The sequence below is a fragment of the Tamandua tetradactyla genome, chromosome 2 (assembly GCF_023851605.1).
Source record: "Tamandua tetradactyla isolate mTamTet1 chromosome 2, mTamTet1.pri, whole genome shotgun sequence".
Classification (NCBI taxonomy): domain Eukaryota; kingdom Metazoa; phylum Chordata; class Mammalia; order Pilosa; family Myrmecophagidae; genus Tamandua; species Tamandua tetradactyla.
The window spans coordinates 30,507,565-30,520,407 of NC_135328.1; the positions used below are offsets into that span (position 1 = coordinate 30,507,565).

At 37.1% G+C, this 12,843-nt stretch overlaps 1 protein-coding gene across 3 annotated transcripts in view; it reads right to left on the reverse strand.

The window, feature by feature from the left end:
* ECPAS (Ecm29 proteasome adaptor and scaffold) overlaps positions 1–12,843 on the reverse strand; it is a 171,809-nt gene that overhangs the window by 60,706 nt on the left and 98,260 nt on the right. For all 3 annotated transcript variants that reach the window (XM_077141840.1, XM_077141855.1, XM_077141847.1), the window contains one exon: positions 632–735. In XM_077141840.1, coding sequence (XP_076997955.1) covers positions 632–735 — 104 coding nt within the window. The remainder of the gene's footprint in view (positions 1–631; positions 736–12,843) is intronic.

The following is a 12,843-nucleotide window of genomic DNA, read 5'->3' on the forward strand; positions in this document are numbered from 1 at the left end:
ATGAAGTCACCACACTAATGTAAAGTGTGGGGGGTGGAAGGGGCATGTGGGAAATCAGTTTTCTTTGCGTAACTTTTCTATAAATTAACTTCTTCAATAAAAAATTAATAAATAAAATGCCTCATATACTCTACAAAATGTAGTAATGTAAGTCATAAACAAAATTCAACATATACCTCATTAAAGTATATATCTTAGAATATCAGGAATAAAATGAGACTCCATGAGCATAACAAAATATTAAAATACGTATGTGGAACAAAACACCAACCATAACAGTAATCATTTTTGTCCTTATGTAGGGTTGCTTTTTTACAGATAATTAATGATAAATTTGTTTTATTTGCACTTAAACATTTCATAAGCATTTTTATGTATATCTGTTACAAGTTTTATAGATGTACATGTAATATATATTAGATAACAAATACATATAATATCTACCTTATTATTTAAAAACATAGCCACATGACTACATCTCTGTATGAGTCCAAGGGGCATATTTTTTAAAACTATTTAATAAATTGCTTCTAACTTCCATAGATCAACATTGCAAACAACACAAAACTTTGTAATTTTCATATACATTTAAAATGGATCCAGATTCAAATTAACACCTTTTGAAACTTACGGATCTCCTGCAGCTAGTAAGAGTAAATATCTTGAAGGTATATGATCTGAGGGAAACACCGTACTTGCAAACTTCACAGCCACCTGTCGAACTTGAACTTCAGGCTATTTGACAAATTCAGACATGCACACACATACACAAGAAAACATACAGACAAAAAAGAAAGAGAAATGAATTACCAACAACTCATTCCAGTCAAGACACTCATAACTATAAACAGTTTAAAACTTAAATTGACTTTTCAATAAATATGCATTACAATCAATAAAATCAACACAAATTATTTGTTCACGATTTTTTAATCAGCAACACCAGTCACATTGTGATTTTGGACAGTGTCGTTACTTAAACAGTACTTAACAGGGCAGACTACAGTGGCTCAATAGGCAAAGTTCTCTCTTGCCTGCCATGCAGGAGACCTGGGTTCAATTCCCAGTACCTGCCCAGGCACACACACAAAAAAACAGTACTTAACAATCTAAAGAATGCTCCAGGTAAAAGAGAAAGAACCCAACGAGGCTACAGTTAAAGAAATTCCCTGTTAAAAGTACAAGTAGAGCGTTATTCTTCTCCCCTTGGCCAAGTCGGTGGCGTAGCGAAGTGTGGGATTTAGTTCGTCCTCCAAAGCAGCTAATAAATAGCCAGGAACAGTGCAGAACAACTGCTGGGGCCACGTCAGTGACCGGAGATACAGCGTACAATCTGGACCATCTGGACCGACTGCAAGCCCACGCAGAACCATGAGTTCCCCAAGCCACAGAAGCCAGTGCTCCTCCCCTACAGGCTGCTTCCCACAGGGGAAAGGAAACAGAGTTTACTAGCAGCAAGGGCTGAGTGCAACAAAACTCCAATTGTGGAATTAATTAACAAATTCTGACTACTAAAAATAGGCCCTGAGCTCAGCTGAACCTTGAGTAAAAGCTGAGGTTGCTGGTTTTTGCCCTGGTGCAGAGGGGGCAGGGATGACAGAAAAAAAAGAAAAAATAAAAATAAAACGAGGTTTTTTTTAGATTTGAAAAGGTCTGAGCCCTGCAGGAAAAGGAGGGGGCACATAGGGCCTGGAGATATACAGAACAACATAACAACTTAAGCTCTTGATTGGCAAACCCAAGGACTGGGGTTCTGCTCTGAAAAAGATTTTTCTCATTAGTTTTCCTCTATGCTTGACTGCTCTTTGGATACAGCTGCAAGGCTTCTCTGGCTCCACTGCCCCAGGCATAGGCAGAATTAAGCTATTTTGAGTGTTTCTTTGGAGCCTGTGCTTTCCCCAGGAGAGTGCTGGGGCCCAGCCCACATGGATTCCCTCCCTCAAGGAGTTGAGTGAGACCCCAGGGTCTGGAAAAGTGAAGCGATTAAAACCAGCCTACAACCTCAACTCTGTTTCCACCATGCCCCCAACAGGGAGAGTTTGCTAAAGTTAAAAGTACTGCATCAAATTTTAAAAAATGTTTTTGCATAAGGAAGAATAAAGGAATGTCATTATTACAGGGTGCTGAAAATAGATGGTAATTAATATTTTAAAATGTCACTTTATGTGTGAGACTAAAGCAAAAAATGTTTGTTTCAAAATTTATATTTTGACTACAGCATTTCCTCATATAATTTATGTAGATAGTTTGACTGAACGTCGTAAGTACTTGGAATCTCAGGTAGGACATGAGATTTTGTTGGTTTCTCCAGAGTGATGCCCCGATAAATCCCAGAGTGATCTAATCAGTGACTGGAAAAATATTTACAAGCCCCCTTCGGGGAATGATGAGAGCAGGGTGAAATTCGACTTCCCCAAGTTGAATTCTTGATATTCTCACAAGCAGTGTGGACAACCAAAGCTACAGGCTGAGCCCACAGTCTTGGGGTTTATTCATATGAAACTTAACCCCACAAAGGATAGGTCAAGTCTACTTAAAATTCAGGCCTAAGAGTCACCCCCAAGAGAGCCTCTTTTGTTGCTCAGATGTGGCCTCTCCCTCCAGCCAACATGACGAGCAGTCTCACCACCCTCCCCCTCTCTGCATGGGACATGACTTCCAGGGGTGTGGACCTTCCTGGCAATGTGGGACAGAGATCCTGGACTGACCTGAGACTCAGCATCAAGGAACTGAGAAAATCCCTAGAATGAGCTGAGAATTAACATCAAGGGATTGAGAGAAACTTCTCAACCAAAGGGGGAAGAGTGAAATGAGACTAAGTGTCAATGGCTGAGAGATTCCAAATAAAGTTGGGAGGTTATCCTGGAGGTTAGTCTTACACATTAAGTAGATACCACCTTGTTATTCAAGATGTAGTGGAGAGGCTGGAGGGAACTGCCTGAAAATGTAGAGCTGTGTTCCAGTAGCCATGTTTCTTGATGATGATTGAACAATGATATAGCTTTCACAATGAGACTCTGCGAATGTGAAAACCTTGTGTCTGATGCTTTTATCTACCATATCAACAAAAGAGTAGAACATATGGAATAAAAATAAATAATAAGAGGAACAAATGTTAAAATAAATTTAGTTTGAAATGCTAGTGGTAAATGAAAGTGAGGGGTAAGGAGTATGGTATGTATAACTTTTTTTTCTCTATTATCGTTTTATTTTTTTCTGTTCTCTTTTTATTTCTTTTTCTAAATCGATGCAAATGTTCTAAGAAATGAGGAATATGCAACTGTGATGATATTAAGAATTACTGATTATATATGTAGAATGGAATATCTTATTGTTTTGTTTGTTGTTAATTTTTTTTTAATTAATAATAATAAAAAAAGTACTGCATCACCTTATGCTGGTGGGACCCACAGGCAGACAATCACCACATATTAGGCAGGATAGGAAAAACTGAGCTGAGAGGCTTCATAGGAAAGTCTTTCAATATGCTGGGTCTCACTCTCAGGAAAAACTGACATAGGTGACTCTTTCCTCCTGACAGGAGACCACTTTGGTATGGGAAAATCTGGCTGGGGTCTATAATACCTAACTAGACCCTCCTAAGGTGGGGAAAAAAAGGCACCATACAAGCAGGGCAAGAAAGAAGAAAACAAGAACTGAAAAATTCTCCTCTGTTAAACAAAACCTAAGCTACAGGTCCAGAATAAGCTGAACTGAAAGTCAAAAAAGAGACAGACAACAAAGTCATCCAGTAAGAAAATCCTAGGTTAAAAAAAGTAAAAACAATCTCCACATTAAACTAATTAAGGTAACTAAACTCTAAACGCCAGCAAAAATAACAAATCCCACTAGGAAGATTGAAGATATGGCCCAGTCAAAGGAACAAACAAACAATTCAAATGAGATACAGGAGTTGAAACAATTAATTCCTAATGTTTGAACAGACATGGAAAACCTCATCAAAAAGAAAATCAGTGAACTGAGGGAGGATATAAACATGGCAAGGAATGAACAAAAAGAAGAAATCTAAAGTCTGAAAAAACAAATCACAGAACTTATGGGAATGAAAAGCACAGCAGAAGAGATGAAAAAAACAATGGAAACCTACAATGTCAGATTTCAAGAGGCAGAAGGTAAGATTAGTGAAATGGAGAATGGGATGTGAAATCTGACAAGCAAAAGAAAATATAGGAAAAGAATGGAAAAATATGAGCAGGGACTCAGGGAATTGAATGACAACATGAAACACAAATATACATGTTGTGGGTGTCCCAGAAGGAGAAGAGAAGGGAAAAGGAGGAGAAAAACTAATGGAGGAAATATCACTAAAAATTTCCCAGCTCTTGTGAAAGACTTAAAATTACAGATCCAAGAAGTGCAGCATACCCCAAACAGAATTGATCTAAAGAGACATACTCCAAGACACTATTCAGAATGTCAGATGTCAAAGGAAAAGAGAGAATCTTGAAAACAGCAAGAGAAAAGCAATCTATTACATACAAGGGAAGCCCAATACGACCCTGCGTCGATTTCTCAGCAGAAAGCACAGAGGCAAGAAGACAGTGGGATGATATATTTAAATTACTAAAATAGAAAAACCGCCAACCAAGAATTCTATACGCAGCAAAACTGCCCTTCAGAAATGAAGGACAAATTAAAACATTTTCAGATAAAAATCACAGAGAGAATCTGTGACCAAGAGACCAGCTCTGCAAGAAATACTAAAGGGAGTACTAGAGACAGAAATGAAAAGACAGGAGAGAGAGGTATGGAGAACAAGGTACAAATGAAGACTATTTCATTTGTAAAGGTAAAAGAAGGAAAATTAGATATGACATATAAAATCCAAAAGGCAAAATGGTAGAAGAAAGTACTGCCCTTACAGTAATAACACTAAATGTTAATGGATTAAACTGCCCAGTCAAAAGACATAGACTGGCAAAATGGGTTAAAAAACAGGACACATCTATATGCTGTCTACAGCAAACGCATCATAGACCCAAAGATAAACATAGGTTCAAAGTGAAATGTTGGGAAAAGATATTTCATGCAATTAACAATCAGAAAAGAGCAGGAGTAGCTATACTAATATCCAACAAATTAGACTTCAAATGTAAAATAGTTAAAAGAGATAAAGAAGGACACTATGTATTAATAAAAGGAACAATTCAACAAGACATAACAATCATAGATATTTATGCACCAAGCCAGAATGCTCCAAAATACATGAGGCAAACACTGAAAACACTGAAAAGAGAAACAGACACATCTAACATAATAGCTAGAAACTGCAATTTCCCACTCTCATCAATGGAGAGAACATCTACACAGAGGATCAATAACAAACAGAGAATTTAAATAATACAATAAATGAGCAAGACAGACATTTATAGACCATTACACCCCACAACAGCAGGATATACCTTTTTATCAAGTGCTCATGGATCATTCTCAAGGATAAACCCACATGCTGGGTTATAAAGCAAGTCCAATTAATTTAACTATCTCAGATCATAAAGGAATGAAATTGGAAATCAATAATAAGCAGAGTTGGGTGTACGGGTAGTTCAGTGGTTAGAATGTCCGCCACTCATGCAGGAGACCCAGGTTTGATTCCCAAACCATGTACCCCAAAAAAAAAACTGCCAGAAAATTCACAAATGTATGGAGGCTCAACAGCACACTCTTAAACAACCAGTGGGTCAAGGAAGAAATTACAAGAGAAATCAGTAAATATCTTGAGGCAAATGAAAATGAAAACACAACATATCAAAACTTTTGGGATGCAGCAAAGGCAGTGCTAAAAGGGAAATTTATTGCCATAAATGCCTATATCAAAAAAGAAGAAAGGGCAAAAAATCGAGGAATTAACTGTCCACTTGGAAGAACTAGAGAAAGAACAGCAAACTAACCCCAAAGCAAGCAAAAGGAAAGAAGTAATGAAGATTAGAGCAGAAATAAATGAAATTGAGAACATGAAAACAATTGAGAAAATCAATAAAAGCAGAAGCTGAGAAAATCAGTAAGACTGATGGACCCCTAGCAAGACTGACAAAAAGAAGAAGAGAGAGGATGCAAATAAATAAGATCAGAAATGGAAGAGGATATATAACCACTGACCCCACAGAGATAAAGGAAGCAATGACAGGATACTATGAACAATTTTATGCTAATAAACAAAACAATGTAGATGAAATGGACAACTTTCTAGAAAGGCATGGACAACCAATTTTGACTCGAGAAGAAATAGACATTCTCAACAAACCAATCACAAGTAAAGAAATTGAATCAGTCATTAAGAAACTCCCCAAAAAGAAAAGTCCAGGACCAGATGCCTTCATATGTGAATTCTACCAAATATTCAAGAAAGAATTAGTTCCAATCCTCTTTCAAAAAACTGAAGAGGAGGGAAAGCTACCTAACTCATTCTACGAAGCCAACATCACCCTCATACCAAAGCCAGACAAAGATATTACAAGACAAGAAAACTACAGACCAATCTCTCTTATGAATATAGACACAAAATTCTCAACAAAAGTCTTACAAATCAAATCCAGTAGCATATTAAAAGAATTATATACCATAACCAAGTAGGATTCATCCCAGGTATGCAAGGATGGTTCAACATAATCAATTAATGTACTACACCATATCAACAAATCAAAGCAGAAAAATCACATGATCATCTCGATTGATGCAGAAAAGGCATTTGACAAAATTCAACATCCTTTCTTGTTGAAAGCACTTAAAAGGATAGGAATAGAAGGGAACTTTCTCAACATGATAAAGGGAATATATGAAAAACCCACAGGTAACATCATCCTCAATGAGGAAAAATGGAAAACGTTCCCCCTAAGATCAGAAACAAAACAAGGATGTCCATTATCACCACTGTTTTTCCACATTGTGTTGGAAGTTCTAGCCAGAGCAATTAGACAAGAAAAAGAAATACAAGGCATCAAAATTGGAAAGGAAGAAGTAAAACTCTCACTGTTTGCAGATGATATGATACTATATGTTAAAAACCCTGAAATATCCACAGCAAAACTACTAGAGCTAATAAATGAGTACAGCAAAGTGGCAGGTTACAAGATCAACACTCAAAAATCTGTAGTGTTTCTATACATTAGTAATGAGCAATCTGAGGGGGAAATCATGAAAAAATTTCATTTACAATTGCAACCAAAAGAATAAAATATTTAGAAATAAAGTTAACTAAAGAGATAAAAGAGCTATACATAGAAAACTATAAGAAATTATTTTAAAAAATCACAGAAGACCTAAATAAATGGAAGGGTATACCGTGTTCATGGATTGGAAGACTAAATATACTTAAGATGTCAGTTATACCTAAATTGATTTACAGATTCAATGCAATACCATTCAAAATCCCAAAAACTTGCTTTCAGAAATAGAAAAACCAATAACCAAATCTATCTGGAAAGACAGGGTGCCCCTAATAGATGAAAGTATCCTGAGAAAGAAAAATGAAGTCAGAGGCCTCATGCTACCTGACCTTAAGGCATATTACAAGGCTACAGTAGTCAAAACAGCATGGTACTGGCATAAAGATAGACATACTGACCACTGGAATAGAATAGAGTGTTCAGATACAGACCCTCTCATCTATGGACAATTGATCTTTGATAAGGCAGTCAAGTCAACTCATCTGGGACAGAACAGTCTCTTCAATAAATGGTGCCTAGAGAACTGGATATCTACATGCAAAAGAATGAAAGAGGATCCATATCTCACACCCTATGCAAAAATTAACTCAAAATGGATCTAAATATTAGATGTAAGACCATAAAACTATTAGAAGAAAATATAGGGAAATATCTTATGAATCTTATACTAGGAGGTGGTTTCCTAGACCTTACACCCAAAGCAAGAGCACTGAAGAAAGAAATGGAACTTCTCAAAATTCAACACTTCTGCGTATCAAGGACTTCATCAAGAAAGTAAAAAGACAGCCTACACAATGGGAAACAATATTTGGAAACTATATATCCAATAAAGGTCCAGTATCCAGAATTTATAGACAGATAGTTCAACTCAACAACAAAAACACAATCAATTACAAAATGGGAAAAAGACTTGAACAGACACTTCTCAGAAGAGGAAATACAAATGGCCAAAAGGCACATGAAGAGATGTTCAACTTCTCCAGCTATTAGAGAAATGCAAATCAAAATCACAATGAGAAATCATCTCACACCCACCAGAATGACCATTATCAATAAAACAGAAAATGACAAGTGCTGGAGAGGATGTGGAGAAAGAGGCACACTTATTCACTGTTGGTGGGAATGTCAAATGGTACACCTGCTGTGGAAGGCAGTGTTACGGTTCCTCAAAAAGCTAAATATAGAATTGCCACATGACCCAGCAATACCATTGCTAGGTATCCACTCAAAGGACATAAGCGGAAAAAGACACAGACAGACATTTGCACACCAATGTTTATAGCAGCATTATTTACAATTGACAAGAAATAGACACAGTCAAAATGTCCATCAATAGACGAGTTATTAAACAAACTGTGGTATATACATACAATGGAATATTATGCAGCCATAAGACAGTATAAAGTTATGAAGTATGTAACAACATGGATGGACCTGAAGGACATTATGCTGAGTGAGATTAGCCAGAAACAAAAGGACAAATACTGTATGGTCTCACTGATATGAACTGACATTAGTGAATAAAAAACTTGGAGAATTTCATTGCTAACAGAGACCATCAGGAGATAGAAATACAGTAAGATATTGGGTAATTGGAGCTTAAGGGAAACAGACTGTGCAACAGGAGAATGTAAAAACTCAGAAATGGACAGCACAATACTACCTAACTATAATCCAATTATGTTAAAACACTGAATGAAGCTGAATGTGATTATGATAGAGAGAGGAGGGCTAGAGGCACCAATGAATCAGAAAGATAGACGATAAAGACTGAGATTGTATAATCTAGGAATGCTTGGAGTGTAGTAAGTGATAGTAACTAAAAGTACAAATTTAAAAATTGTTTTTGCATAAGGAAGAACAAAGGAATGTCAATAATGCAGGGTGTTGAAAACATGGTAATTATTATTTTAAAACTTTAACTTATGTGTGAGACTAAAGCAAAAAATGTTTATTTGGTACAAAATCTATATTTTGACTAGTGCATTTCCTATTGTAACTCATGTAGACAGCTTAATTGAACACCATAAGTACATGGATCCTTGAGTAGGGCATGAGATTTTGTACATTTATCCAGAGTGATGCCTCGATAAATCCCAGAAGGATTTGAACAGTGAATAAAAAAGTATTTGTAAAGTTCCCTTGGGGGAATGGTGAGAAAGGGAGAAAATTCTACTTCCCCAAGTGGAGAATTCTTGATATTCTCACAAGCAGTGGGTACAACCAAAGCAATAGGCTCAACCCTCAATTTTTGGGTTTATTCATATGACATTTAACCCCTCAAAGGATAGGCTAAGCCTACTTGAAATTAGGCCTAAGAATCACCTGCAGAGAACCTCTTTTGCTGCTCAGATGTGGCCTCTCTCTCTCAGCCAATACAACAAGCAAACTCACTGCCCTCCCCCTCTCTACATGGGACATGAATCCCAGGGGTGCGGACCTTCCTGGCAATGTGGGACAGAAATCCTAGAATCAGCTGACACTCAGCACCAAGGGAATGAGAAAACTTTCTCCACCAACAGGGGGAAGAGCGAAATGAGACACAATAAAGTGTCAATGGCTGAGAGATTTCAAACAGAGTCAAGAAGTTACCCTGGAGGTTATTCTTACACATTAAACAGATATCACCTTTATAGTTAAGGCATAACAGAGAAGCTGGAGGAAACTGCCTGAAAACGTAGAGCTGTGTTCCTGTAACCATGTTTCTTGAAGATGATTGTATAATGATAACAGCTTTTGCAACGTGACTGTGTGATGGTGAAAACCTTGTGTCTGATACTTCTTTTATCTATCTTACAGACAGATGAGTAAAACATATGGATTAAAAATAAATAAATAATAAGGGGAACAAATGTCAAAATAAATTTAGTAGATTGAAATGCTAGATCAATGAATAGGAGGGGTATGGGGTATGGCACATATGAATTTTTTTTCTGTTTTATTTTTATTTCTTTTTCTGAATTGATGCAAATGTTCTAAGAAATGATCATGATGATGAATATATAACTATGTGATAAAAAGAATGTTCATATTGTATGTTGGTTTTACTAATAAAAATTAAAAATAAATAAAAATAAATAAACAAATAAAAGTACATGTACGTGTCAGCTCAACCCATGTGATCAGCCTTATTCAGAAAGTTTCAGGGTTTTTCCACTCCCACTCCCACTCCCTCTGGCCACCACCTGCTTCCTCAACTCCCAATCTCACAGTCACACTAATCAAAAGAATTTCACCTGTATGTATTTTGAATCGCACACAAACAGGTTAAGCGAAATCCCTTCAAAGATGAAACAAAATATCTACAACTTTTTTATATTATTTCTACAGTTAAAATAGACTACAAAACAAAGCTTCAACTACATAATTATATTAACTTTAATCAATTAATAACCTATGGATACAAAGTGTAACCAGAAAAGCAGTTTTATTATCTATTGATTCTGAAGCTTTATTCTCATGTACCTTCCCCCAAGCCACAAGCATAAGTGAAATGAAAGAGATATTAAAAAAGACTGTTCCATTCATTTTGATATTCTTCATATTTAGCATTCCTTGAGCTAAATTAAAAAGCAATGATATTCTGTCGGAAGGGAAACTGAGAGGTGCAGCCCCTTGGAGAGTAGTGTGGGGGTTCCACAGGAGACCAGGTATAACCAAGAAATCAGGATTTAAGCGATGACTGATTACTGAATTATTATGTAGATATTACTTTTAATTACCTGGTATATTGGAGTAAACAGAGAGAAATGCCTGAAATCTCTAAATTGTAACACCGCTGCCTTGATCTCTGATAATGACTGTGTGGTGCTTATCTTCTGTCCCTATGATTGCAAAAACCTTGTGACTAACCTTGATTTGTACCCAGTTATCCAGCGTTTCAACTTCAGAGTCTTCTAATTACTGAAAATAGCCCTCGTATTTATTAATGAGGGCCTCGGGTCAGCCCAGAACTAACATACCCCAAATCTAAAGTTTTCTTGATAACTGAGACTGGATCTAACCAGCGTAGACCTACCTGATATGCACAGTAGCTTAGACTTTAACCTACAATCTCCTATACCTCATTCCACCATTTTCTTAAACATGTTCTGTGACTAAGCATGTAATCAATCTGTGCATGCTCAATAATTAGATTATCTTTAATTACATCATTTGGGGCCACTGTGCTCATTACCTTAGACCCTGCCCATCTTTTCCTCTAATAAAACTATCAGAATTACTGGAGACAGACTTTGGACTGATAGTCCATTTGATCTCCTACTACACACCCAGTAATAAACTCTCCCTCTTTGAAACCCCAGTGTTTTAGAAATTGGTTACTGAGTGCATTGGGCAAAAGAATCCATGGCCTTTGTCTGGTAACATAGAGGTGGGGTTGCCATATGATCTTGCAACTCTTTGCTCAATATATACCTGGAGGAACTGAGTGTGGGGACACGAATGGACATTTGAACACTGGTGTTTCTCATGGCAGTGTTCCAGATTCACAATGGATGGAGGTGGCCTAAGGGTACAAGATTAAGGAATGGAAGGGTGAACTGTGGTGTATACATACACTGGACTACTGAGCAGCTGCAGGAAGGGATGAAGTTGTGAGGCATGCAACTAGGTGTATGAACCTTAAGGACTGCATGTTGAATGAAATGTCAGGAACAAAAAGACAAATATTATCATGCTTCTATCATATGAACTAATTATAATATAAAAACTTGGTGAACTAAAGTCGAGAGCATGGGTTATCAGGTTGGGGCCCACTGCAAAGGGTCCCAAATTCTAAGTTCTTATAGCAGTCATGTATATTTAGGACTTGAAACTGTTACTTCTAAATTCTGAGATGCTGAGCTGTTTCTTTATAACATGGTGGTTCCCAAAAACTTTGGGTATTTATGTGACATCTGAGTTAGAGCTATGAAGGTATGAAAGTCAGCAGTACCCCATACAGGAAATGTTTAAAAAGTTGAAAAAGGGATGAGACTTCAACTAGAGATATGAATGATGTCAATCTGGATAGAACAGAATACAGGGAAAGACTGATACAGTCCATATTTTAAAACTTCAATCTCTGTTTGAGACCAAAGGGAGAGATACTTAGTTGATGCAAAATTTATATTTTGGGTAGCACATTACCTAATTTAACTTGTATGGTCAGTTTAGTTGAATACCATAAGTACATGTATTCTTGAATACAGCATGAGATCTTGTTGGTTTGTCTAGATTAGTGTGATGCCCCGATAAATCCCAGAGTAATTTTGGCAGTGAATAAAGAAATATTTACAGGGTCCCCTTGGGGAACTGGGGAGAAAGGAGGAAATATTCAACATCCCCATTTGGAGAATTTCTGATATCCTCACAAGCAGTGGGGGCAACCAAATCAATAGGCTAAGCCCTTGACCTTGGGGTTTGCCCCTATGAAAATTATTTCTGCTAAGGACAGACTACGCCTACTTAAAATTAGGCCTAAGAGTCACCCCCAGAGAACTTCTTTTGTTGCTCAGATGTGGCCTCTCTCTCAAAGGCAACTCAGCAGGTGAACTCATTGGCCTCCCTCCTATGCAGGACATGACTCCCAGGGATGCGAACTTCCCTGGCAAAGTAGGCAGAACTCCCAGGATCAGCCATGACCTGGCATCATGGTACTGAGAAAGTCTTCTTG